Here is a 25,716-nt window from a genome sequence, read left to right as displayed (position 1 = left end):
ATGGGTTACCTGAAACAAATAGATTTAGAAAACTTTAAGTCATGGCGAGGGAAGCAAGTTATTGGTCCGTTCATGCGATTTAATTGTGTAATTGGTACAAACGGCTCAGGTGAGTAAACTTTCTGTAGTCCACTCTGCTCATTTTCTATCGAGCTAACCGTAGAAGTCTGAACTGCTAGCTACGTCGACAACGTGTCAGCTAGCAGCTGCTTAGGGCACTGTGTCATTTATCAGATAAATGTGAGTCTCCGTTTAACAATATTAAACCAAAGACTATTTATTTAAAGACAGAGAACATCATTCTGTGAAACGTATATTTTGCGTGGCCTTAAATGATTAGCTAGCTTGATGTGTCTTTGCTAAATGTAGCTGGGGAAACGTTCATGCTAACGTAGCTAACAGCTAAGCCGTTACTTGGTTTTTAATGAGATGAGTCATTTAGAGCTGTAAACCCGCACTAGGCAAGTCCAACGTGATGGACGCCCTGAGCTTTGTCATGGGGGAGCGGGCCGCCTCTCTCCGGGTGAAGCACCTGAGACACCTCATACACGGAGCTCACGTCAGTCAGCCCGTGTCCGACAGCGCCCGCGTTGCCATGCGGTACTGCGACGACCAGGACCAAGAGACCGTCTTCTGTCGGATCATTACTGGTTAGTATTGATTGGGTTGTTTTTTACCATGTTAGATTTTACTGTGTGAACTACTGTTCATTTTTTTGTCAGTTATTGCAACTACAATTCCTCCAATAAAAGAATCGATGAAAATCTGACTAGATATTTGATTTATGATGAATTTAATGGTAAATTAACAAGCTTTGTACCAATTTCACCACCAAATAATTGCTGTCCTTTCCCAAGCCTGAAAATGTCCAGAAGATGATCTAAATTTGACTTGCATTTTTCAGAAAGTTACTGACAATGTGGTCATTACTAAGTTGCAATTTTACGTTTGTATCACCTGGTAATTAAATTGTCTTTTGAAAAGTAAACTGTTGTTTTCTATTTAATTTTCTAAGGATAAACTTGCTCCTATTTTTCATTCTACTTAGCATTTTAAAGGACAAGTAAAGTTTGAAATTTTGAATGCCTGTAGTTCAGGTTTATGAATGGCTTCATCTTAATACAATAGAGATACATTCTATTTTGTTTGTCCTGTTTAAAACATTGCAAAATAAAAATGAGAACATTAACCAATAACATCTCCTATAGAGTAGGCCTGTCACAATGATTACATAATCAAAATTATTTGTATGACATTTAATCTTTAATGAATATTTAATGATCGTGACAGCCCTACTATAGAGTGTCCCAGTTCTCTGCAACTCCACTGATCACTGTGAAGGAATAGTAGATGCATAACAGCATTGAAGTATGATATACCCATGTCACTTTTAGTATAAATACAGATTTGGGTCAGATCTGTCTTAACTTCATTTCATTGTATTTTTCAGGGGACTCCTCTGAGTATCGCATCAACGGCTTACATGTTACTTTTGCCAGATACATTGAGGAGCTGGAGAAGATTGGCATTGTGACCAAAGCTCAAAACTGTCTGGTGTTCCAGGTAAAATGCCAGGCGACTGCACTGAAAGTACATCAGTATTGTTAAACTTGAACAACCTGATAAAATGGCACATTTCTTGAACAACATTTGTAGAGCTGAGACAACAAAAACTTTGTTGTAGTTAATATTTTTTCGTCAGACATTTTTCATGCTGTGGATATTGATGGAGGTGAACTAATACACAAAAAAACCCCACTGTAATTCCATACAATAGATTGGAAAATATATACAACATACTTTGTATTTAGCATATAATGACAGGTTCTTAGTGCCGGCACGTGCTTTACAAAAAATGATATAAACATAGATAAAATGATGAATGAAATTGTGCTAAATGAGTCACAAAAAAATCTATGAAATCATAAAAAATGACAGTGAACTGTCACAGCATTAATAAATGCCATAACATAATACTATTGAAAGAAGCACAAAAGCCAGTGTTAAAATGCCCTATAAACATGACACTCATGCTCCTCCTCACTAGGGGGCATTGGAGTCCATAGCTTTGAAGGATCCAAAGGAAAGGACCAAGATGTTGGAGTGCATCAGTCAGTCCAGGCAATATGCTGTGGAATATGACAAGAAGAAAGAGGCCCTGCTTAGGGCCAAAGAGGACACACAGTTTCACTTCAACAAGAAAAAATCTGCCACTGTTGAGAGGAAACAGGTGTTCGAGGAAAGAAGAGAGGTAAAGAAGCATACACCCCCCCCCCCCCCCCCCCCCCCCCCCCCCCCCCCCCCCCCCCCCCCCCCCCCCCCCCCCCCCCCCCCCCCCCCCCCCCCCCCCCCCCCCCCCCCCCCCCCCCCCCCCCCCCCCCCCCCCCCCCCCCCCCCCCCCCCCCCCCCCCCCCCCCCCCCCCCCCCCCCCCCCCCCCCCCCCCCCCCCCCCCCCCCCCCCCCCCCCCCCCCCCCCCCCCCCCCCCCCCCCCCCCCCCCCCCCCCCCCCCCCCCCCCCCCCCCCCCCCCCCCCCCCCCCCCCCCCCCATTTTTTTTTATTCTGTGTTCCAAATCGTACAATTGTACTAACATTGACTATTATGAGTGCATAGGTGAATTTACTCTGTAAAGTATGGAAATATCAGTGCACTATAAGTACCTGTAGGTGTCCTCAAAATGGTCCATAAATTAAGTGCGAAATGATGGACACTTTTCACACAAAATTCTTGCCATTATGGTTAAGTAGTAGTAGTAGTAGTAGTAGTAAGTAAGGTACCAGTGACCAAAAGTATTTTCAGACTGCGGCAGAGGAAGCAGCAAACACTAATGTGTTTATTTTTAGCTAAGTACCACCATACTGCTGTTGGATAGAAGCCATTAGTATGTTTATTGTGTGCATTAAACAGAGAGCACAAAACCACAACAAACACAAAATCCAGCAGATATGTTGACAGTGCTGCATTCAAATGTTATGATTTTTTCCGGTAAGCGAAGAACAGTGTAAGTCAACTGGACGTTGATGAAATTCAAGTGCTACATAAGTAAGTGGACTAACATGTAAGAGTGCGACATGTGAGTGTATTAAGAGAAGTATGCCATTTGGAGCGCAGCATTAATCACAACTATAATGTTTGGACTCTGTCATAGACGCTTGTACATAACCATCCCTCAGGTCACCAGACACATGCAATTATTTTTCTTGCCAGCAACATTTATACCAACCTACAGACAAATTAAGTGTCTGGCTGACAGCAGGTGGATTCAAATGGTACTATCACTAATGGCACTGTTGCTGCTTCCTCAATCAGGGATTTAAATATGCCCTCAATAACAAAAATGTTTAACTCATTTTGCAGAGACCTGCTTCTTCTTTTGCCCTTTTGGTCCTTTTAATTTCTGGACCAAGACATGCTGCACATGTTTGTTATCATAGACTGCATTAACTGGACTGTAATTTAGATAATTAATTGTCTCTTTCCTGTACATCTGGTGACTCCACCCAACACCATCCTATTTCCAGGCACAGAGATACCAGGAATTGGTAGAAGACCTTCAACAAAACCGTATGCAGCTCAGTCTCACTGAGCTCTACCATAACGAGAAGGGCATCAGTGCTTTCAGTGACACCATGAGGGAGAGACAGCACGCTATAGCTGCTAAAAACAATAAACTGGTGAACTGGGAACAGACGGTCAAAACCCACAAGAAGGAACATGGCCGCCTCATGAGAGAGCAGCAGCACATCGAGAAGGAAGTCCGGTGTGTGGGATGAAATTTCAGGGTGTTGTTTGCGGGTGGATCAAAAAGTTTAGAGTGATCCTTTTGTGTGCGTCGCACTGTGATGCGCAAGAAGCAGGGTAAAGCTATAACTTTAATGTGTAAGTATTCCAAGTTTCATTGCTTGATTGAGCATCTGCGATTTCTCTGTTGACATGAGCAAATTTTGTGTCAAACTTGGGAAATGGAAAGTAATAAAATGCTTCAGAGCATCTACACCAATGAAGCAGTGAGTCGGGAGAGGTGTTTTGAGTGACATTCCCATCATTGTTAAAGACCACAAATGTGTGCATCAGGTCAGGAGCACAACCAGGTGGGTTTTCTTTGACTTTTGCTGTGGTGTACATTTTATCCCAATGGGTCAGACTGAATTCAACTGTGATGCTCTGAGGTGTTTGAGAAAAATTTGTTGCAAACCAGTTGAACTGTGGCGCGTTGACAATTGGGATCTCCAACATCTCAACACATTGAGAATTTAGGATTTGACTGGCTGCCACTTCTTTCTGTTCTCCAAAAATTCGACACAAACTTTGATGTGCGTTCTCTGCTTAAGTTTTGGGAGTATGGAGGAATAGTGCAAGTCAGGGGCTGATGTTGATTGAAGTGACAAAACTTGGAATACTTTCTCATGTTTCCCCGTTCTATGTGCACATCATGGTGCTGCACACCGTTCACGTGCAAACGGGAGCAGTCTCTAAAGTATTTGATCCACCCTCGTGGTAATACAACTGTGACGAAAGTATTTTAAAGTGTAGCTAATAGAGGAGTAAAAAGGTTTTCATTTGTTTCAGTTTAACAGCCAAGCCTCAAATGATGGCATCTTTTTAGTTCAAGTCAAATCACCATATAATATTCATACATATTGCAGGTGTCACTAAACCTGTTATTAACCAAAAGTAACTGGATTCCTTTAACTTTGTCGCACAGCGCCCAGGAGCATATCCTGTCCCAGTCTCAGTCCCAGTACGTCAAAGCTAAAGTGAATGCCTCTCATCACATGAAAAGGGCTGATGACATCCGTGATGCCCTGAAAAAGAGTAAGAAGCTGTTGGCTATTAAAGAGGATGAGCTCGCAGAAAATCGGCAGGGGGTCTCAGAACTTAAGAGGACCTGGAGGAACTACGAGAAGCAGGTCCAGGAACAGGGAGCTGCCCAGGGGCGAGACATAGAGCTTGACGAGGATCAGGTGATGAGACTTATACTATTCACAAAGGTCGAAAACTAACTTGCATGTTTAAATAAAAATGTGTTTTATTTTTTAATTTTTGTATCAAAATTCAATTCAAATCAAAATGCTTAGCCCTACAGATACCTTGAAAAAACACCAAGGACAAGTAATCAGTAAAGTAATATTCATTAGTAATGCTGCAGTCATAACATCCTCATCATGTTTTTTGCATATATTTCTGTTATAGTTGGTGCAATACAAAGAGCTGAAGGAGGTGGCCAGGAAACAGGGCGCTGGCCTCAGGCAGCAGGCAGAAAAGCTTCACTGGGAGGTGAGAGCAGATTGTGAAAAGATGGCTTTCGACCAGCGCAGAAAGAAGGAAGTGGAGGTAATTTCTTTGATGCATTTCTGTTGACACTACACGTCCCTTGACGTTCATGAGGACAGATTAAACAGCTGTTGAAAATGCATGTATCTAATTATTGACATTCTGGCTGAAATGACACTGACCCACTATATATTTTTCTCTCTTTGACCTCATCTTTCCCCACAAATCCCTTGGTACAAAAACAATTAATGTGCAACAACAAGACATATGAGAGACTGAACATTTTTCACATGCAAAAGCCAGATTACGCGTTGATATTTGTAACCTTTAGCTCTCTATTTTTTTTTCGAAATGTCTAAAAATATGGCAATCATAAAAAGTCTATGCCAAGTGTAAAACTAACATATTGTAGATATTACAATAGAGGGTGTTATGCTTTTTCTACTTTTATTATGTGTATATTTTATTATTTTTCTTTTGTTATTGTGTGCATACTTGATTGATAGATCCGCATAAGAATTCCAAAGCCCTTGTATATCTAACTGAGCAAATTGCAAATGAAGTGTCTTGAATGTTAAATATTATCTACATTTCACACTACAGGGTCAGATTAATAGTGCATCCGGAAAGTATTCACACCGCTTCACTTTTTCCACATTTTGTTAGCCTTATTCCAAAATGGATACAATTAATTTTTTTCCTCAAAATTCTACACACAACACAATACCCCATGATTTGGAAAGGCGCACACTTGTCTATATAAGGTCCCACAGTTGACAGTGCACAAAACAAGCCATGAAGCCCAAGGAATTGTCTGTAGAGCTCCGAGACAGGATTGTATCGAGGCACAGATCTGGGGAAGGGTACAGAAACATTTCTGCAGCATTGAAGGTCCCAATGAGCACAGTGGCCTCCATCATCCGTAAATGGAAGAAGTTTGAACCACCAGGACTCTTCCTAGAGTCGGCCGCCCGGCCAAACTGAGCGATCGGGGGAGAAGGGCCTTAGTCAGGGAGGTGACCAAGAACCCGATGGTCACTCTGACAGAGCTTCAACGTTGCTCTGTGAAGAGAGGAGAACCTTCCAGAAGGACAACCATCTCTGCAGCACTCCACCAAGCAGGCCTGTATGGTAGAGTGGACGGACGGAAGCCACTCCTCAGTAAAAGGCTCATGACAGCCCACCTGGAGTTTACCAAAAGGCACCTGAAGGACTCTCAGACCATGAGAAACTAAATTCTCTGGTCTGATGAAACAAAGATGGAACTCTTTGGCCTGAATGCCAAGCGTCATGTTTGGAGGAAACCAGGCACCGCTCATCACCTGGCCAATACCATCTCTATGGTGAAGCATGGTGGTGGCAGCATCATGCTGTGGGGATGTTTTTCAGCAGCAGGAACTGGGAAACTAGTCAGGATCGAGGAAAAGATAAATGCAGCAATGTACAGAGATATCCTTGACGAAGACCTGCTCCAGAGCGCTCTGGACCTCAGACTTAGGCGAAGGTTCATCTTCCAACAGGACAACGACCCTAAGCACACAGCCAAAGGAGTAGCTTTGGGACAACTCTGTGAATGTCCTTGAGTGGCCCAGACAGAGCCCAGACTTGAACCCGATTGAACATCTCTGGAGAGATCTGAAAATGGCTGTGCACCAACGCTCCCCATCCAACCTGATGGAGCTTGAGAGGTCCTGCAAAGAAGAATGGGAGAAACTGCCCAAAAATAGGTGCGCTAAGCTTGTAGCATCATACTCAAAAAGACTCAAGGCTGTAATTGCTGCCAAAGGTGCTTCAACAAAGTATTGAGCAAAGGCTGTGAATACGTCTTATATTTTCGTTCTTTATTTTTAATAGATTTGCAAAAAAATTTAAACAAACTTTTTTCACTTTGTCATTATGGGCTATTGTGTGTAGAATTTTGAGGGAAAAAAAATTATTTAATCCATTTTGGAATAAAGCTGTAACAACAAAATGTGTAAAAAGTGAAGCGCGGTGGATAATTTCCGGATGCACTGTATGTTGTTAATCATACCACGCATGGAACATCATCTATTGTAGGTTGCCATCAGGAACAGCCAAACTCAGCTGGAAGATTTGACATGCAGAGCTGAGAGGCTAGATGCGTACACCAAGACCTGCAAGTATGTAATTTGTATGCCCTACACCAAAAGGTTGTACAGTTATACTTACCACTAAAGCCAAATGAAATAAATGCTACCTTTGTTTAGGTCTTTCTCAGAAGGCATTCATTCAAACATTGTGCTTGTTTATCTGTGACAGATATGTACTTTAAAATTAGAATGTAGTAACATAGAATTGAGCGTACCTAATTGTAAGAGCTCTGTATTACCCAGTTCATCCCTGGAGGAGTGCCGGCAGCAGGAGGAGGACCTGAGTGCAGAGCTGCAGCGGGGCCTCCAGCGTAGTGAGGAGCTGAACCAGGAGCTGGGCCAGGTGATGGAGGAGCTGGGAAACGCCCGTCTGGACAGCCAGGAGAGCAAACGCCAGTTGCAGCGCAAAGAGCTGCTTGAAAAACTGCGCAGACTTTACCCTGAAACTGTGGTAAGGAACAGACACCCGTAATGAGCACAGATCATATTCTGCAGGTCCTAAAAGATTTACTTCACTGTAAATAAATTACTACAAATATATTGATATTTTCTCTTAAAGAATAACAACAATATAACTACAAATCACTTTGGTACATAGTGACCCATCATTCAAAACTCTTTCAGTGTTAAGTCCTTTATTTGGGCTTAATATACTTGTAGAGCACAATTTAATGGCTATTTTTGTGCTGCTCATAAAGTAGATTTGCGTATTTAGAGACACAGTTCAAGGAATATTCTTATGAACAAGCAAATTATTTGTTCATATCAAGCATCTGTTTCTCACTGTGAAAGGTATTCTGAACCCATTTTTGTCCTTTCCCAGTATGGCCGACTGTCTGACCTGTGCAGCCCAATCCATAAGAAATACCAGCTTGCTGTCACCAAGGTGTTTGGCCGCTACATAAATGCAATTGTGGTCGCTACAGAGAAAGTAGCTCGTGACTGTATATTTTTCCTGAAGGAGCAGCGCGCTGAACCTGAGACGTTCCTACCCACTGACTACTTGAATGTAAGTGGAAACAGTTTCCAAAGCAAACTGTTTTTTTGGATGGTTGAAATGGAAAACTTCAAAAAAGGCTGTTCACAGTGTGAAGAATAGGTTTATTTATTGGTCAATCACATTAGTAGATGTGAGTCACTCATGACTAACATTACTGCGTGCACAGGTGAGTCCTCTGAATGAGCGACTGAGGGAGGTGCCTGGTGCCAAGATGGTGGTTGATGTTGTACAGGTCAATGCTGCCACAGGTTCTGCCCAGCTGAGGAAAGTCGTGCAGTTTGTCTGTGGCAATGCCCTGGTGTGTGAAACCATCAAAGAAGCCAAGAGTGTGGCCTTTGACAGACAGGAGCGTATGAAGGTAAACTTAGCTGTCACTGATGTTCACTGAGTTAGAGAGAGAAGTTCAGGTAATTGTTTTTTCAATTGCTTGAAGTTGTTAAAATGACAGCAGACACGTTAATTGGTTATGTTTCCTGTAGACAGTAGCTCTGGATGGGACACTATTTGCAAAATCAGGTGTGATCTCTGGAGGCTCCAGTGACCTGCGGACCAAATCTCGCATCTGGGATGAGAAAGACATGAGGCGGCTGAAAGAACACAAGGATCAGCTGACCACTGAGTTGCGTGTGAGTAAACACACAAATTGTCAAATTAAACTTAAAAGTCTTGATTTCATCTAAATAAAGTAATTTAAGTCTCGATTCTGCAAAATTCTGCCCAAGTTTCAGAAATTCCTCTTTTTTTTTTTAAATTGTTTTTAATGTACAATATATTCTGCCAAACACACTATATATTTTTGGCAAAATACTTTGTTAAGTACAAGACACATGTTTTGTTATGGTTTTGTGACAGGATTTGATGAGGCTAAAGAGGAAGGAGGCAGACCTAAAGCAGATTATTGCGCAGGCTCAGGGTGTTCAGACCCGCCTCAAATACTCCAAAGTGGAGTTGGAAAATCTTCAGAAGAGAAACATCCCTAAATGTCAAGCGGTAGGGCCACAGAACTCTGAAATGTAATATCATAATTGAGACTGTAGCCTTTGTCATGATTTTTCTGTATGTGTACATCAGCCAGAGCCCGAAGTTTTTCAAAATCACTTGAACCACAAAGCACATTAGATATACAAGGATATATCGACTCATAGTAACACAGGTAAAGTGACAAGTACTTTTTTTCAGTGCTTCCGATGTTTCATCTGTCTTGCTGATTGTTTCCAGGACATTTCTCGTATGGAGAGCGAATTGGCAAACTGGGATTCTCAGATTCAGATGCAGGAGGAGGGTGCGGAGGCAAAGAATGCAGAGATGACAACAATTAGAGATCAGATTGACCAGGTACTGCTGTCTGCAGAGCTTTCAGAACCTGTGCTGACCTGGACTACCCTTTTTGCCCTTGTGCAGGGGTTACGAGTGAATTCAGTTTCGCAGCAATTTCTCAGTCTCTGAATTTTCTGTATTATCCTGTCAGCAAAAGAAAATCCTAATTACATTGTTATGAGTTGGATTAATTTCATTTTCAAGTGTCTGTGCCCAAAATGAGAACCACTGGCATACAGAAGTTCTAAAACAAAAAAGCATCAATCAGCCACCATGGCTTTGTTATGTTTTTCTGTATGTGTGCGTCAGCCAGAGCCCGAAGTGTTTCAAAATCACTTGAACTGCAAAGCACATTAGATATACAAGGATATATCGACTCATGGTAACACAGGTAAATACTTGTGTACAAGTACAAGTACAAGTACTTGTGATTTTTCCTGAAGGAGCAGCGCGCTGCTACATTTAACTACACTATCGTGTTCTGCATGTAATATATATTGTATATTATGTATGTATATATTGTTGAGTTTGTGTTTTGTACTGTCCATCATGTTTTTTGTTTAGTTTTATGGATTTTAAGGGCCCATCTATTGTGGCCATAGCACAATAGCTTAGGCTATAAATGAAGTGGTGTGCTGTTCATACTATATACATATCCATACAAATAAACATTAAGTAAATTAATTTTTAAAGAACAATGCATTTATTGTGGCTGGTTATACTGTACAGTGCCTTGCAAAAGTATTGACCCCCCTTGGCGTTTTTCCTATTTTGTTGCCTTACAACTTGGAATTAAAATTGATCTTTATTTGGATTTCATGTAATGGACATACACAAAATAGTCCAAATTGGTGAAGTGAAATGAAAAAAATAACTTGTTTCAAAAAAATTCTAAAAAATAAATAACGGACAAGTGGTGCGTGCATATGTATTCACCCCCTTTGCTATTAAGCCTCTAAATAAGATCTGGTGCAACCAATTACCTTCAGAAATCACGTAATTAATTAAATAAAGTCCACCTGTGTGCAATCTAAGTGTCACATGATCTCAGTATATATATACACCTGTTCTGAAAGGCCCCAGAGTCTACAACACCACTAAGCAAGGGGCACCACCAAGCAAGCGGCACCATGAAGACCAAGGAGCTCTCCAAACAGGTCAGGGACAAAGTTGTGGAGAAGTACAGATCAGGGTTGGGTTATAAAAAAAATATCCAAAACTTTGAACATCCCACGGAGCACCATTAAAGCCAATATTAAAAAATGGAAAGAATATGGCACCACAACAAACCTGGCAAGAGAGGGCCGCCCACCAAAACTCACGGACCAGGCAAGGAGGGCATTAATCAGAGAGGCAACAAAGAGACCAAAGATAACCCTGAAGGAGCTGCAAAGCTCCGCAGCGGAGATTGGAGTTTCTGTCCATAGGACCACTTTAAGCCGTACACTCCACAGAGCTGGGCTTTACGGAAGAGTGGCCAGTAAAAAGCCATTGCTTAAAGAAAAAAATAAGCAAACATGTTTGGTGTTCGCCAAAAGGCATGTGGGAGACTCCCCAAACATGGAAGAAGGTACTCTGGTCAGATGAGACTAAAATTGAGCTTATTGGCCATCAAGGAAAACGCTATGTCTGGCGCAAACCCAACACCTCTCATCACCCCGAGAACACCATCCCCACAGTGAAGCATGGTGGTGGCAGCATCATGCTGTGGGGATGTTTTTCATCGGCAGGGACTGGGAAACTGGTCAGAATTGAAGGAATGATGGATGGCGCTAAATACAGGGAAATTCTTGAGGGAAACCTGTTTCAGTCTTCCAGAGATTTGAGACTGGGACGGAGGTTCACCTTCCAGCAGGACAATGACCCTAAGCATACTGCTAAAGCAACACTCGAGTGGTTTAAGGGGAAACATTTAAATGTCTTGGAATGGCCTAGTCAAAGCCCAGACCTCAATCCAATTGAGAATCTGTGGTATGACTTAAAGATTGCTGTACACCAGCGGAACCCATCCAACTTGAAGGAGCTGGAGCAGCTTTGCCTTGAAGAATGGGCAAAAATCCCAGTGGCTAGATGTGCCAAGCTTATAGATACATACCCCAAGAGACTTGCAGCTGTAATTGCTGCAAAAGGGGGCTCTACAAAGTATTGACTTTGGGGGGGTGAATAGTTATGCACGCTGAAGTTTTCTGTTTTTTTTGTCTTATTTCTTGTTTGTTTCACAATAGAACATATTTTGCATCTTCAAAGTGGTAGGCATGTTGTGTAAATCAAATGATACAAACCCCACCTCCCCCCCAAAAAAAATAAAAAAAATAAATCAATTTTAATTCCAGGTTGTAAGGCAACAAAAAAATAAATACGCCAAGGGGGGTCAATACTTTTGCAAGGCACTGTAGGTATTCATTTAACAGTATGGCTGATCTGTGTAATTAGATGGAGGATGTGGTATTCTCTGAGTTCTGTGCTGAGATTGGTGTGGACAGCATCCGAGAGTACGAGCAGGAGCACCTGGAACAGCAGACAGAGCTTGACAAGAAACGGTACAACAATCACACGCTAGTGTTTTCTGTATCTAAATTTAACCAGCTAAATCTATGATGATTTTTTTTTGTGATAAATAACTCCGTGATAAACAACGAAGTGTTATGGCTTTTTAATATCATGTTTTTTTGTGAGGAAGTTTGAATGATTTTAAGTGTAATCACCAACTGTGTGTGTAATACAGTGAAATATCTCACCAGATACCAGATACATACTGTATGAAAGTTCTGGTTTGTTTTGCAACATAAACACCTTCATACATCTCTCCCTGCAGGCTAGAGTTTGAAAATCAGTGTGCTCGCCTGAATGCAAAACTTGACTATGACCAGGACCAACTGGAGCAGCAGAGGAAGAAGCTTTACAAAATGAAGGATACCATCAGTAAGGAGGACAGAAGCATGGCTGACCATAGAAAGGTAATTTTCTCAGGCTTTCACTGATAATGCTGACATAAAGTAGTTCACTACTTTTAAACTACCATATATGGCAAAAGGATTACCCATCTTCCCCCTAAATATCAATGTCTTTTAGAGTCTGCAATTAGGGGTTTTAGAGGACACATTGGTTGTTGCTGGAAACACCCTGGTTAAAAACAAACATGGCCTTTTATGGTCTTTTTGGCCAGTGCATGCTTTTTCTGCACAATGTTTCTGTTCCCCTTCAGGATGAGGAGAAGCTGTTGGTGGTGTTGGAGGAAGGTCAGAAAAAGCTGCTGGAGATGAAGAATCAGCTGCTCTCTAACAAAGGCCAGTTGTCTGCTGTCAAAGCTGAGCTGGACCAGAAAACTAAAAGTCTTCAGGAGATGAACAGGTAAAACTCCCTCTTTCTGCCACTTTTCCTGTCGTTTGTGCAATTATTACTGCCGCCACTCGTACTACTGCCTCTAAAGGCCTGAATGTGCATGCATCAGTGTGGTGCACGTCTGTTAGAGCCCCTCTCGTACTTAGGTCATAAATTGACATTTTAAGCCTTATGTGATGCGCTTTTTTCCCTCTTAATTGGGGATTCAATAATCAGGTTTGCGCCATTGCTCTGCACACAGTAATTATTCATATAGGCACCAATGACATTAGCCTCAGACTCTTGCTATGATACAATTAAAACATGCATTGGTTGTTTGCTGTGATTATACTGTATAAATGTGATTACAAATAGTTTACCTGTATATTTTAGCACGCGTGAAAAATAGGTGTTGGTTTTAAAATTGCATGAATGACACACCGTACATGCGAGGGTTAGATGACGCCACACAGCAACGGGTAACGCAGGCAGTGTGTTCTAGGCCGAAGGCTTTGTTCTAGGTGGTTTCTTACTTTTGTGTATGAGCATAGAATGCATAGTATTAGGATAGAATTCTGTAAACTAGTTAGTTTCGGAGATAGTAATATTAAGTCAGGTGAGACTTGCAGTGTTATTCTGCATTAAGTTGGCACTTTGTGTGGACTGTAAAACTTTTTAACACCTATGTCTGTGATACAGTCATCAATACTACAGACCTGTCTTATTCCTGCAATTTGAATTTCACGTCAGCTGCTAGATTCTGCAATGCTTTTGCCTCCACTGACATCATCAACTATCAATGACGTTACACCCACTTTCAATTCAATCTGTGAAAATACTCTGGAGAATGTGATCCCTTTAAAACCCAGGAAATCCAAAACTACACACCAGCCCCGGCTAAACAATGACATCAAATCTTTAAAGAAGTCCTGTCACAGCGTTCAACAAAAATGGAGGCGGTACAGTTAGCTTGCATACTTGAACAAGTTAAGTTTTATTGAAAACTTGTAAGCAAGCAGTGAAGATGGCAAGATAAGAATATTACAATAACCTCATTAAAATAGATGGATCCAACCCGAGTCTTCTTCAATGTTATAAGTTGCACATTCAGTCCATCCCCTGCCATTTTATGAATGGATTTTATGAATGGCAATGGTCTCTTTCAAAAATTTCAGCATTTAGGTCAGGGGATAGTACAGAAACTGCGCTGCTTAGGTTTTTACATGATCTTCTTTCAGCAGCTGGCTGTGGACAACAGAGTATTCAATTCCTGTTGGATCAGTCTGCAGCTTTTGACACAGTTGATCATAGAATTTAATTGAACGTCGTAAAAATTGGGTGGGTATTTCAGGTTTGGTTTTGGATTGGTTTGAGTCTTTTTTGTCGGGGAGGTCCTTCTATGTGGAAATTGGGAATTTTAAATCAGTACTGGCACGACTACAATACATATTTCCACACGGTTTTGTTCTTGGACCCTTGCTATTGTCTTTCTATATGCTAGCGTTCTGTCATATTATTAAAAAATACAATATCAACATCAACTACCATTTCCATGCCGGTGATACAGAATTATATCTCTCCTTTGACACCAATCACACCAATCACTTAAACAACTTCCACTAAACAAAAACTGGATGGCATCAAATCTACAGCTGAATTAAGAAACATCTGAAATGATCATCATTGGTCCAGACTCCAAATTAACAGATACAGTGCATCTGGAAAGTATTCACAGCGCTTGACTTATTCCACATTTTGTTATGTTACAGCCTTATTCCAAAATGGATTAAATTCATTTTTTTCCCTCAAAATTCTACACGCTATATCCCATAATGACAAAGTGACAATAGTTTGTTTAAAATTTTTGCAAAGCTATTAAAAATAAAGAACGAAAATATAACACGTACATAAGTATTCACAGCCTTTGCTCAATACTTTGTTGAAGCACCTTTGGCAGAAATTACAGCCTCAAGTCTTTTTGAGTATGATGCTATAAGCTTGGCTCCTATTCTTGGGCAGTTTCTCCCATTCTTCTTTGCAGGACCTCTGAAGCTCCATCAGGTTGGATGGGGAGCGTCGGTGCTCAGACATCTTCAGATCTCTCCAGAGATGTTTAATCAGGTTCAAGTCTGGGCTCTGGCTGGGCCTCTCAAAGACATTCACAGAGTTGTCCCGAAGCCACTCCTTTGGCTGTGTGCTTCGGGTCGTTGTCCCGTTGGAAGATGAACCTTCGCCCCAGTCTGAGGTCCAGAGCTCTCTGGAGAAGGTTTTCATCAAGGATGTCTCTGTACATTGCTGCATTCATCTTTCCCTCCATCCTGACTAGTCTCCCAGTTCCTGCTGCTGAAAAACATCCCCACAGCATGATGCTGCCACCACCATGCTTCACCGTAGAGATGGTGTTGGCCAGGTGATGAGCGGTGCCTGGTTTCCTCCAGACATGACGCTTGACATTCAGGCCAAAGAGTTCAATCTTTGTTTCATCAGACCAGAGAATTTAGTTTCTCATGGTCTGACAGTCCTTCAGGTGCCTTTTGGTAAACTCCAGGTGGGCTGTCATGTGCCTTTTACTGAGGAGTGTCTTCCGTCCGTCCACTCTACCATACAGGCCTGCTTGGTGGAGTGCTGCAGAGATGGTTGTCCTTCTGGAAGGTTCTCCTCTCTTCACAGAGCAACGTTGGATCTCTGTCAGAGTGACCATCGGGTTCTTGGTCACCTCCCTGACTAAGGCCCTTCTCCCCCGATCGCTCAGTTTGGCCGGGCGGCCGACTCTAGGAAGAGTCCTGGTGGTTCCAAACTTCTTCCATTTACGGATGATGGAGGCCACTGTGCTCATTGGGACCTTCAATGCTGCAGAAATGTTTCTGTACCCTTCCCCAGATCTGAGCCTCCATACAATCCTGTCTCAGAGGTCTACAGACAATTCTTTGGACTTTATGTCTTGGTTTGTGCTCTGACATGCACTGTCAACTGTGGGACCTTATGTAGACGGTGTGTGTCTTTCCAAATCATGTCCAATCAACTGAATTTACCAGGTGGACTCCAATCAAGTTTTAGAAACATCTCAAGGATGATCAGTGGAAACAGGAAGCACCTGAGCTCAATTTTGAGTGTCATGGCAAAGACTGTGACTACTTATGTACATGTGATTTTTGTTTTGTTTTTGATTTTTAATAGATTTGCAAAAATTTCAAAAAAATGTATTTCACGTTGTCATTATGGGGTATTGTGTGGAGAATTTTGAGGGAAAAAAATGAATTTAATCCATTTTGGAATAAGGCTGTAATATAACAAAATGTGGAAAAAGAGAAACGCTGTGAATACTTTACAGATGCACTGTAGGTCTATTAATACAAGGATTAAAATAAATAATATCTGAATCTTTGATACTAATGTTTGTAATGCATTATTTGAACGTTTGTTTCCATCAATTGCACATATGGAATCATCTTTAATGCAATTCGGTATGTTTTAAATATAATGAGTTGCTTTTTTTCTGATATGCTGTGCAGTAAGAATGTTTTTTTAGAGAGGGTCTAGATTAAGACTAAAATGAAAAAAAAAAAATCTAACAAGACAACATATACCAAATTTTAACATGGCCTTCTTTTTCTGTTTGGATTTCTCTTAGAGAGTTGGTCAAGCTACAGCAGGAGGTGATGTCCGCAGAGACTGCCCTGGAGCAGAAACGCTTAGCTAGACACAACTTACTGCTGGCCTGCAAGATCCAGAACCTGCCTATCACGCTGCTGTCAGGGGAACTGAATGAAATCAGTGAGATTCAGGTATGACACAGATGTGCAGTCTTTTCTTAATCACTAGTCCTGCAAAAAATTGACCTTTTTTTTAAAAGTAATAAAGTCTTATCTGATTGTTGATTTGTCTGGTCTGTGTAGCTGGACACAGATTCTGAGAGCACCTCAGCCACTGCGAACATCTTCAATAGAGAGGCACAGCTGGTCATTGATTACTCTGAACTTGAGGCAGAGCTCAGGGTGAGACATGGAACCTCAACATTGTTCTTATATGAACAGCAGGTACCACAGAGCATTAATTGAAAATGTATGTTGACAGAGTCTGCAGGCTGAGGAGGAGGTGCAGGCCTACCTGGAGAAGCGGAAGGAGTCGGTCTCCTCTATAGAGGCAGTGCTACATCACACTGCTGCCCCCAACCTGAAAGCTCTGGAGAAAATGAGGGAGGTGAAAGACAAGTTACTGGAAGTGATGGAAGGTATTTAATTTAATTTATTGAGATTTCTGTTTTAATACAAAACTCTTGGTGGAATTTATGTACTAAAATCTCTGAACAGTGCTTTGCAACACAAAACCACTTAATTTCTATATTTAACATTGCATTCATAAGATGTGTATCCATTTTCTATTACTGAGTACAAATACGGGGTTTTACTCAGTGGTCATCTCTTTTCATTGAGATTTTTATCTTTTATTACCATATGGGATTTCTGTGTTTTTTTTAAATGTATGATTTGTGCAGTACCTGCACTGACCTCCTCTCTCTCATGCAGCCTTTGATGTCAGCACTAAAGCAGCCAGGAAGTGCAGTCAGGAGTTCATGCAAGTCAAAGCCCAGCGCTTCCACCTCTTCAGTCAGTGTTTCGAGCATGTGTCTGTCGTAATCGATGAAATTTATAAAAGAATATGCAGAAACAGCAGTGCCCAGGTGAGGCAACAGAACACACATAGAAACATACACTAAACTTGATCTGTTTTTATTGTATTTATCTACATTTGAATCACTTTTCTTTCCCTCACCAGAGTGTTTGTTGTTAGATGTATTTTTACATGAGATTTACCTGACTACAACCTGACTTACAACCAATCCATTTTGTATATATTTGTCAAGTTTGTATATTCTCGGAGGATTATTTACTGTATATTAAACTGTTTGTTTAAAGTGGATGTATATCTACACTCTACTCGACTATAAAGGTTTCTAACCCACTCCAGTTCTATCATGAAGGGCATTTTATGTTAAGCTGAATATATACTAAACAGTATACTGAACATAATTCTCATTACCTGAGTATTTCATCAGTTGTTATAAACAAAGTACAAGATACCTTAAATGACAAAATCAAAGAAAAGACATTCAATGAATCTGCTAAATGCGTCCCAGGCCATTCTGAGTGCAGAGAATCCCGATGAGCCATACTTGGGTGGCATCAACTACAACTGCGTGGCTCCAGGGAAACGCTTCATGTCCATGGACAATCTGTCTGGTGGAGAAAAGGCCATCGCTGCCCTAGCCTTGGTATTCGCCATACACAGGTAACATTAGACTCACAATGAAATCCTAAAGTAGAATAGTTTCCATTAGATGACAAGACATCAAATTAGCGGTAAGGAGGTTACAAAAGTGGGATAAAAGTATCACCCCTGAAAAGAACCTCTTTCTGTATTTTCCCGTGTGCTGAAACGACTATTCCTTCTTAAATGGAAGGCTTTCTCATTTACCCAAAGCACTTTTCCCACGTATGTAAAACCAGTCGCAACAATTATAATGACTGTAGCTCTGACTTTGCTGGCTTACTGTGTCCATGCTGTTTGTGTACTTGCCGTTTGTGTCATTCCTCCCAGCTTTCGCCCTGCTCCCTTCTTCATCTTGGATGAGGTGGACGCAGCCCTGGACAACACTAACATCGGCAAGGTAAGACTCCAGCTGCATCCGGGTCTCGCTGTTAAAATCTACAGCTGTGCTGAAATAGTTATTGTTGCTAACTTAGTTGTCAATCAATAGAAAAGGAATAGTCAGCTATTTTGATATATGGATATATTCTGTGAATCCATTCTTTAAAGCACAGTATGGAGGACCACAGAACACACAGAAATAGCATTTCAAAAATGCTGATATTCTGTTCTGGTTTTCAGCAGTTTCAGGTTAAGGTTTGTCAATTGATAGCTTAACTTTAGGCATTTATTTTGCTTCTTTTTTTTTTTTCCAGCTATGTAACGAGTGCAGCTTTCATCAACTTGTGTAACATTGACCTGGTGCAGCCTTTACTCTGCTGCACTGCCTGTCTGTGAGGCACAGCCCTGCCCTTCATGAAGCACAGACACGCTGCAGAGCAGAGAAACAGACGAATTAGCGTGACTTTCAGTGACAGAAAAATTAGCGAATCTGACTGAGCTGAAATGAAACGGGTGCACAGGAACTAAGAAAAATAAGTAGTAGTCACTGGACGTAACTGCAGTTCTTTGTGTACGTTTACATTTTGTTTCTTTCGTAGAGGGCGGGGCATCCCGTCATTGCAAGACAACAGTAGGGGAAACGCTGTAGATTAATAAATTCATTTGCAGATACATACACCAAATGCTCAATTCCTATTTCTATTACTCCTGTGGACCTCCATACAGCAGCTATAATCAATACATTTATAAAAGTGGCAAATGTCAATGGAAAATGTGACAATCTGAGAAGGTCCTGCCTCGTGATGAACCTGCAGAGAATTAAATCCTGAAAATGAAGCTCCAGTCTGTTTTACGAAGCTTTATAACGAGTTTAAGCTCATTGTTTACGTCTGACTTATTACTTTACTGTTGTGCTCCACTCTCACCACTGATATAACATTATTTTCAGCCACTGCAGGCAGCTTGGTTTGTGTGAAAAAACTCACCCTAAACGTAGTGGAGCATTTAGCAGCTCAAGTGCAAGATGCTGTATGTTCCTCAGGAGTTGGTAGACATTTAAAACGTGTGTGAAAAGAGTTAATACTAGGCTTGTATTATCCAGGTGGACAAACACACACTTCGAGATGATTGATCACTTTTTCCACAACAGCTAGAAATGTAAATATGCAACATAACTTGAAAGGTGAAGAAAAAATAAGCTTAAAATATGACGATTTCATTGTTGTGTTCACATCATGGACCTTTGGTCATGCTCTCTATAAAAATGTTGTATTTCTTTTCTCTGCTTTATATCATTTTTAAGGTGCCTGAGTTACGGGACACGGTTCTGATCAATTAAAAAAAATGCCCTCCCTAATAATATACATGATGATAATAAGTTACAGCTGTAATATCCACAAATGCTATATGTCATATCAAATGCTATGATATATTATTGTGCACACCTTGTGTGGATGTTCTGATTTATCCAGGTGACCAGTTTCATCAGAGAGGAGTCCAGGGAGAACATGCAGATCATTGTCATCTCCCTGAAGGAGGAGTTTTTCTCCAAGGCTGACGCATTGCTGGGAGTCTATTCAGATGTAACAAACCTTTATAGCATCATGCAAGTTGGAGAGGAAGTTTTAATTTCTTTATTAAATAACAATGCACTCACTACGGCGTTCTCTTCTTCACAGTTTGATGAATACATGTTCAGCCGCATTCTGACCCTGGACCTCCGTCCTTACCCTCTAGTTGAGGAAGACAGTGGGAAACAGACGGACAAAGATCCAGAAATGGACAGGAGGCAGGATTTGCGTGGCCTGAAATCATCTGCATGAAGCCACAATGTGTTTCCTTTTTTCTTAATGTTGATTGGCCATGGCCCAGTTCTAAGTGGTTTTATCTTTTGACAAGTTGTCCAGGCAGAGAAACTCTCTTAAATATCAAGTTATGACCTCCATCTATGTTCTACTTCAGGCAGTTTTACTTAAGAAGTTTTAGTAACTTGATTTGTATTATTCACTAAATTGTTTTTCTGAGGTAAAAGTTTCAATCTTAGGTTACACTATTTAGGGCTTGATTAGATTGGCTAGGTAGTTCATGAAAAGGTTGTGTGTTTTAATTTGCCTCCATGCAAACATTGTGGCAAACGTGGTCGATAACAAGACGCAGTCAAAGTGTAAGAGTAAAGCACATACAATGTCAAATACAGCGGCCATGAATTTACAGAAATCGGCTCATGTTTTTGAATGTGGTTCTTATTTGTTCTTCCAAGCCAATAAAGTTGGATATAAATAACTTGCTTTTACTACTCACTTAGATTTGCTCATTAAATTTAAAGATATTCTGCTTTTCTTACTTATAAGTAATAATAATGAAAAAAATATTACAAATATATTACTGACGACATGTCTTGCTTATGTGGGATCATAGGATCAGCAGGGGGCACGATTGGATCTGAAACAACCAAAATACAGACCACGTGATCATTATTTACGGAAGTGTATCCTTGTGAACAGAAGCCAGTGCCCCGAGATAGTCTGCTAACGACTCTATTAACTTGGTTAAATTAGGAGCGTCTGCCTACCTCGTCAGCAAGTAAACTAGTAATTCGCACTGCGGTCAAGTGAGCCGTCATCTGTTAAACACGGTCAAGGCAGCCGCCACAGAAAAAATGGATGTAGAACTCCCCGAGTTCGCCAAAAAGGACGGAGAAAGGCCCGAGTTTGCCAAATGGATCACATTCAAAGGCATAATAACAAGGAATAAAACAATTTCATGAAATTAATCATAAACGACAAAAACTTGTATAGTATTTCAAACGCTCAACTCCAGTCAGATTGCTCACATCCTAAATATTACAACAACAAAATATTGTTAAAAGTTGACAAGAACCTGAGTGGATTCCTGTTTGGGATGACACCGACTATGAACCTGTTTATTATGAAGTGATTTTACTGTACAGCTACTTAAGTAATTTAAAGGGAAAGTTCACTCTTTTCACATAACTCAATGTCTAATATTAAATATGAATGCAAAATTCCTTAATAGTTGACGAGAAACTAACTATGAGTGGATTCCCGTACAGGATCACCCAGACTAGGTTACCTATTAAGGATTTTTGTTAATTAATATTTAATTTTGGACGTTCTGACAGTTAGTTTGAAAAGAGTGAACTTTGCCTTTTAATTTCTCAGTACACCTACAGTACGATCACTTGATATTAAACAGGGACATGGTAGGGATTATCCAGAAAAGGAATCCACTGAAAGTGTCTTGTTACCTATTGAGGATTTATTTTCTGTAATATTTAACACAATGACAAGTCTTATGATGTGAAATCAGTGTAAAGTTGTCTACTGTACAACTTTTAGGTTTTTATGGTTTTCATCAAATAAAATAAAATTCCATAACATGTGCAATATTATGCTGGTTTTACTTGTTATAGGTAAATTACATGAGACCCATTTGGCGAAATCGAGTGTTTTTTTCCCCCCGGGATCCTGTACCGTAATACCACAGATAGTCGCGCACCTAAAATCCCATGACCGTGTTTTGACAGATGACGGCTCACTTGCTCCACACCTGCTCCTGCTGACATCGAGCGAGCTCCTCTCCTGCGGACGTGGTTGTCAGTTCGAGTATGTTGGAAAACCATATGAAGTCTTTGCAAATGATTTAGTGTCAGGTAACCAGGTTGTTTTGCTGCAGTGTCTGTACCAACCTTTGCAGCATGGGAGCGGAGCAGAGTGGAGTTTCGGAGCACAAACACTCCAATTACAGCTCATCGGGTAAGACCTTCCCATGGTGGTTGTTGGATGTGTATTTTAATCAGATTTACAAAAGTAAACCAAGGCAAAGCTGGCATTATGTGTTACAGTCGGTATACGTGTAAAAAAAACAACAACAAAATAAACACATTTTCCCAAATGTAGCGGTAGAAGAAGTTATCACTTCTAGTAAAAGTAGCATTTACCACAATGTAAAAATACTCTGCTACAAGTATAGATCTTGCAATCAAATTAAATCAAAATGACTACAGAGCGTAATACAGCAAGGTATAGGACGTCCTGTAATTCATTGCCAGCATTAGGTGAACGAAGTACCACATGTTGATTTGAATTGCATTGTTATCATTGCAGTGGTGCCATCTCCAGCAAAACAAAAGGCTAGGATGGATGATATTGTGGTTGTGGCCCAGGGGACCCAGTCAGTGCGAAATATCCAAAACGACCCTGATGTCATCAAGCTTCAAGAGATACCTACCTTCCAGCCGCTTTTGAAAGGTAGCTTTCAATTCTCCCATTTGCTGTCACGGATTTTAGTGTTGTCTTTTTTAAAAACACCAATCCTAGAGAAAGCTGATTGGTTACACTTGTCTAAAAGAGTAAATAGTTCCATGTCCAACAGACTTAAAAGCGCACATTTTCACATGTGAAGAGTTTCATTTTATTTCCAACCAGTTCCCACCGGTCCTTTTTAAAATTATGTGTCGTGAAGCTGATTATCATCGCAACCCATTAACACTTCGTTAGAAGGTGGATCATGAGCCAAATAGGTCTGTCAGATCCTGTGCATCGCTAATTACAGTAAATACAACCCTTGTCAAATATTACTTTTGACTTACTTTCCAATATGTCCATGTAAATCATTTGCTCTTTTCTCTCCACAGGAGTGCTAAGTGGCCAGACATCACCTAGCAGCATGTGTCTGGAAAAGCTGGACGCTGCTCAGATTCTGCAGCTCTGCGTCCGATACCAGGGCCGCTTACACCTGTGTGCCGAGGCTGTGGCTTTCGACCAGACTGCCCTCGTCAAGCGGATCAAAGAGGTAAGGCAATGACAGTAAGAGACATTTAGCATACATGGTGTGTCATGGGTAAGTCCCAAAACAACAATATAAACTGTGTATTTGATTTCAAGGGTTTTATTAGCATATTTAGTCGATAAAAAAAAAACAATAGCACAAGCACAGTTTTGTTCCCAGGTGGAAGAGCACGCTTAGTTCTTAGACAAAACTCAAAATGTTATAATTATATTTACAAAATACAAATGGGATATGTCTATGAGCAAGTCAGTTGTGGAAGCAATGTCTGAATGAGAAGTCTGGAGTGTGTGAGTGCATGGATGTAAAACACAAAGCCCTAACAAAAGAACAAGTTCATTTGGGCAGTCAGATGAAGAGATTAGGCTCCTCTTTTGAGATGAAGTGTGCCTGGCCCGGAAAGCAGACGAGAGCAAGCGGCAGCAGCAGGGTGCGGAGACAAAAAGCTGCAGAAAAGTTGGGACCATTTCCAGCAGCCTTCAGTCTGTACAGGAAGTCACAGAAAGATTCACATCCTGTTAAATCTGATTCAGATTTAATCAAATGTTATTGGACTCAGATATTAGTTTCCACAATGTCTCCAGTTGTTTTAATTATGCAGGAGGGCCTATCAAAATGCTTCACAGACGATTTGTGATCTCCATTTTCAACCTCCATTTGACATGATTTCTCATGTAAACCAACATCATATCGGTTGGCCACCGTATGTAAATCAGTTAAGCAGACCTGATACAGAGAGATACAGAGGAAAGAAATGCAGGACAATAGCTGTCACTATTGATTTGTTAGATATTTACACTGTCAAGGCTTTACTTCTGTACAGATGTTATTTTAAGAATTATCTCATACACACACACACACACACACACACACACACACACACACACACACACACACACACACACACACACACACACACACACACACACACACACACACACACACACCTACTTTCCATGATAAGACCACATTTACCATTATCCCCATCATTTCCAATTGTTTCAGTTTTTCCGGTCAATGGCATTTGGTTTATTTTGATGATGAGGTGAGAGGATGAAGACCCTTGCTGACGGTAAATGAGGATTTATTTTTGTTGATAAAGCAAGTTTTATTCTATTGAGGACCTTTTTTTGTGAAAAAAATACAGAAACTGTTTGCAAATGAATTCTCCCACAAATATTGCAGAGAATGCCTGAATTTGAGTTAATTCATGATCTTCCAAGTTATTGTGACATGTTTCATTACATGATTAAATATTTATTTGTTTTGTATTTCTAATGATCACTGGATACTATATGTTTTTTTTCAAAAGGTTTCAAACTCGATTACATAAAAAAAAAAAAAGGGCTTATTGTTTGATGTGCATTTTGTTCATATAAGCTATTTTGTTTTGAGATGATTCAACGTGTCATTAAAAGCCGTGAACTGTCTCTCTTTTTCCTCCCTGCTCTGCTGTTCGTTTCTGTCTAGATGGACTTGTCTGTGGAAAACTTGTTCAGTGTAATGCAGGAGCGCCAGAAATGCTACGCCAAGTACGCCAAGCAGATCCAGAAGGTCAACGAGATGTCCACGATTCCGAGACGAATCCAGATGGGCATCGACCAGACGGTACCGCTGATAGAGCGCCTCAACAACATGCTGCCGGAGAACGAGCGCCTGGAGCCCTTCAGCATGGGGCCCGATAGAGACAATGCCATCAAGTAGCCTCTTCATCCAGCCTCTCACCCAGGAGGAGGTGCAGGTCTGTCCAGCTGTGGGGAATTTAAGACGTAGAACGGTTTAAGAAAGCCTCTAGCTGTAAGTTTTTCTTGTACATGAAAAATACGTTATTTGAGACTACTTTGGTCAGCTCTCCATGTAAAAAAAAAATAATTTCTTCCTTTATTTATTGCAGGACAGTTTGCTAAACACACATGCAAATATTCAGTAACCCATCCATAACAAACTTGAACAAATATTATCTTATTGCTTCTGTATGCTGCTGTAGCGGAAAAAAAATTCCCCTCTGGGATTAATAAAGTAACTACCTAACCTAACCTAAACACATATTTATACCTGCAAGCTGGCCAGATCAACCATAACCTTCTGCTACAGGCCGTTGAACATTTCTAGTGTGAGACCCAAACGGTGCATTTGACTGTAGGGACTCAAACACTCTCTCTTGCCTCAGAATGATCTCCCTATGCTGTAAAAACCTGTCCTGCAGAAAAGTTGCAGATTTTAGAAGCTTCATTAT

At 40.9% G+C, this 25,716-nt stretch overlaps 2 protein-coding genes across 2 annotated transcripts; both read left to right on the top strand.

Annotated features, from left to right (window-relative positions):
* On the top strand, window positions 1-20,494 carry smc1b (structural maintenance of chromosomes 1B). Its single transcript, XM_069687857.1, has 25 exons — window positions 1-109; window positions 462-650; window positions 1,451-1,563; window positions 2,048-2,251; window positions 3,521-3,759; window positions 4,705-4,963; window positions 5,193-5,333; window positions 7,332-7,414; window positions 7,628-7,835; window positions 8,208-8,393; window positions 8,551-8,742; window positions 8,864-9,010; window positions 9,237-9,374; window positions 9,603-9,719; window positions 12,135-12,241; window positions 12,517-12,658; window positions 12,907-13,052; window positions 16,654-16,807; window positions 16,919-17,017; window positions 17,097-17,253; window positions 17,549-17,703; window positions 18,160-18,311; window positions 18,621-18,690; window positions 20,144-20,254; window positions 20,351-20,494. The coding sequence occupies exons 1-25, from the start codon at window positions 1-3 to the stop codon at window positions 20,492-20,494; spliced, it is 3,762 nt and encodes a 1,253-aa protein (XP_069543958.1).
* A 1,820-nt stretch (window positions 20,495-22,314) lies between these two features.
* Window positions 22,315-25,512, top strand: LOC138614410 (BLOC-1-related complex subunit 5-like). The gene is made up of 4 exons (XM_069687858.1): window positions 22,315-22,447; window positions 22,814-22,942; window positions 23,329-23,486; window positions 24,951-25,512. The coding sequence occupies exons 1-4, from the start codon at window positions 22,390-22,392 to the stop codon at window positions 25,182-25,184; spliced, it is 579 nt and encodes a 192-aa protein (XP_069543959.1). The 5' UTR covers window positions 22,315-22,389; the 3' UTR covers window positions 25,185-25,512.
* Window positions 25,513-25,716: the final 204 nt, after the last annotated feature.

Source organism: Brachyistius frenatus, unplaced genomic scaffold, assembly GCF_029030835.1.
Source record: "Brachyistius frenatus isolate BFR_SWC_R1_liver_20210118 unplaced genomic scaffold, ASM2903083v1 Contig_496, whole genome shotgun sequence".
Classification (NCBI taxonomy): Eukaryota; Metazoa; Chordata; class Actinopteri; family Embiotocidae; genus Brachyistius; species Brachyistius frenatus.
This window is presented reverse-complemented; position numbering and strand designations above follow the sequence as displayed.

Coding starts and splice junctions, on each gene's coding strand:
- smc1b (XM_069687857.1), top strand. CDS start 1: ATGGGTTACCTGAAACAAATAGATTTAGAAAACTTTAAGTCATGGCGA. Junction 5,334..7,331: donor GCAGAAAGAAGGAAGTGGAG/GTAATTTCTTTG, acceptor CATCTATTGTAG/GTTGCCATCAGGAACAGCCA. Junction 16,808..16,918: donor ATGAAATCAGTGAGATTCAG/GTATGACACAGA, acceptor TGGTCTGTGTAG/CTGGACACAGATTCTGAGAG.
- LOC138614410 (XM_069687858.1), top strand. CDS start 22,390: ATGGGAGCGGAGCAGAGTGGAGTTTCGGAGCACAAACACTCCAATTAC. Junction 22,448..22,813: donor CTCCAATTACAGCTCATCGG/GTAAGACCTTCC, acceptor TGCCATCTCCAG/CAAAACAAAAGGCTAGGATG. Junction 23,487..24,950: donor TCGTCAAGCGGATCAAAGAG/GTAAGGCAATGA, acceptor GTTTCTGTCTAG/ATGGACTTGTCTGTGGAAAA.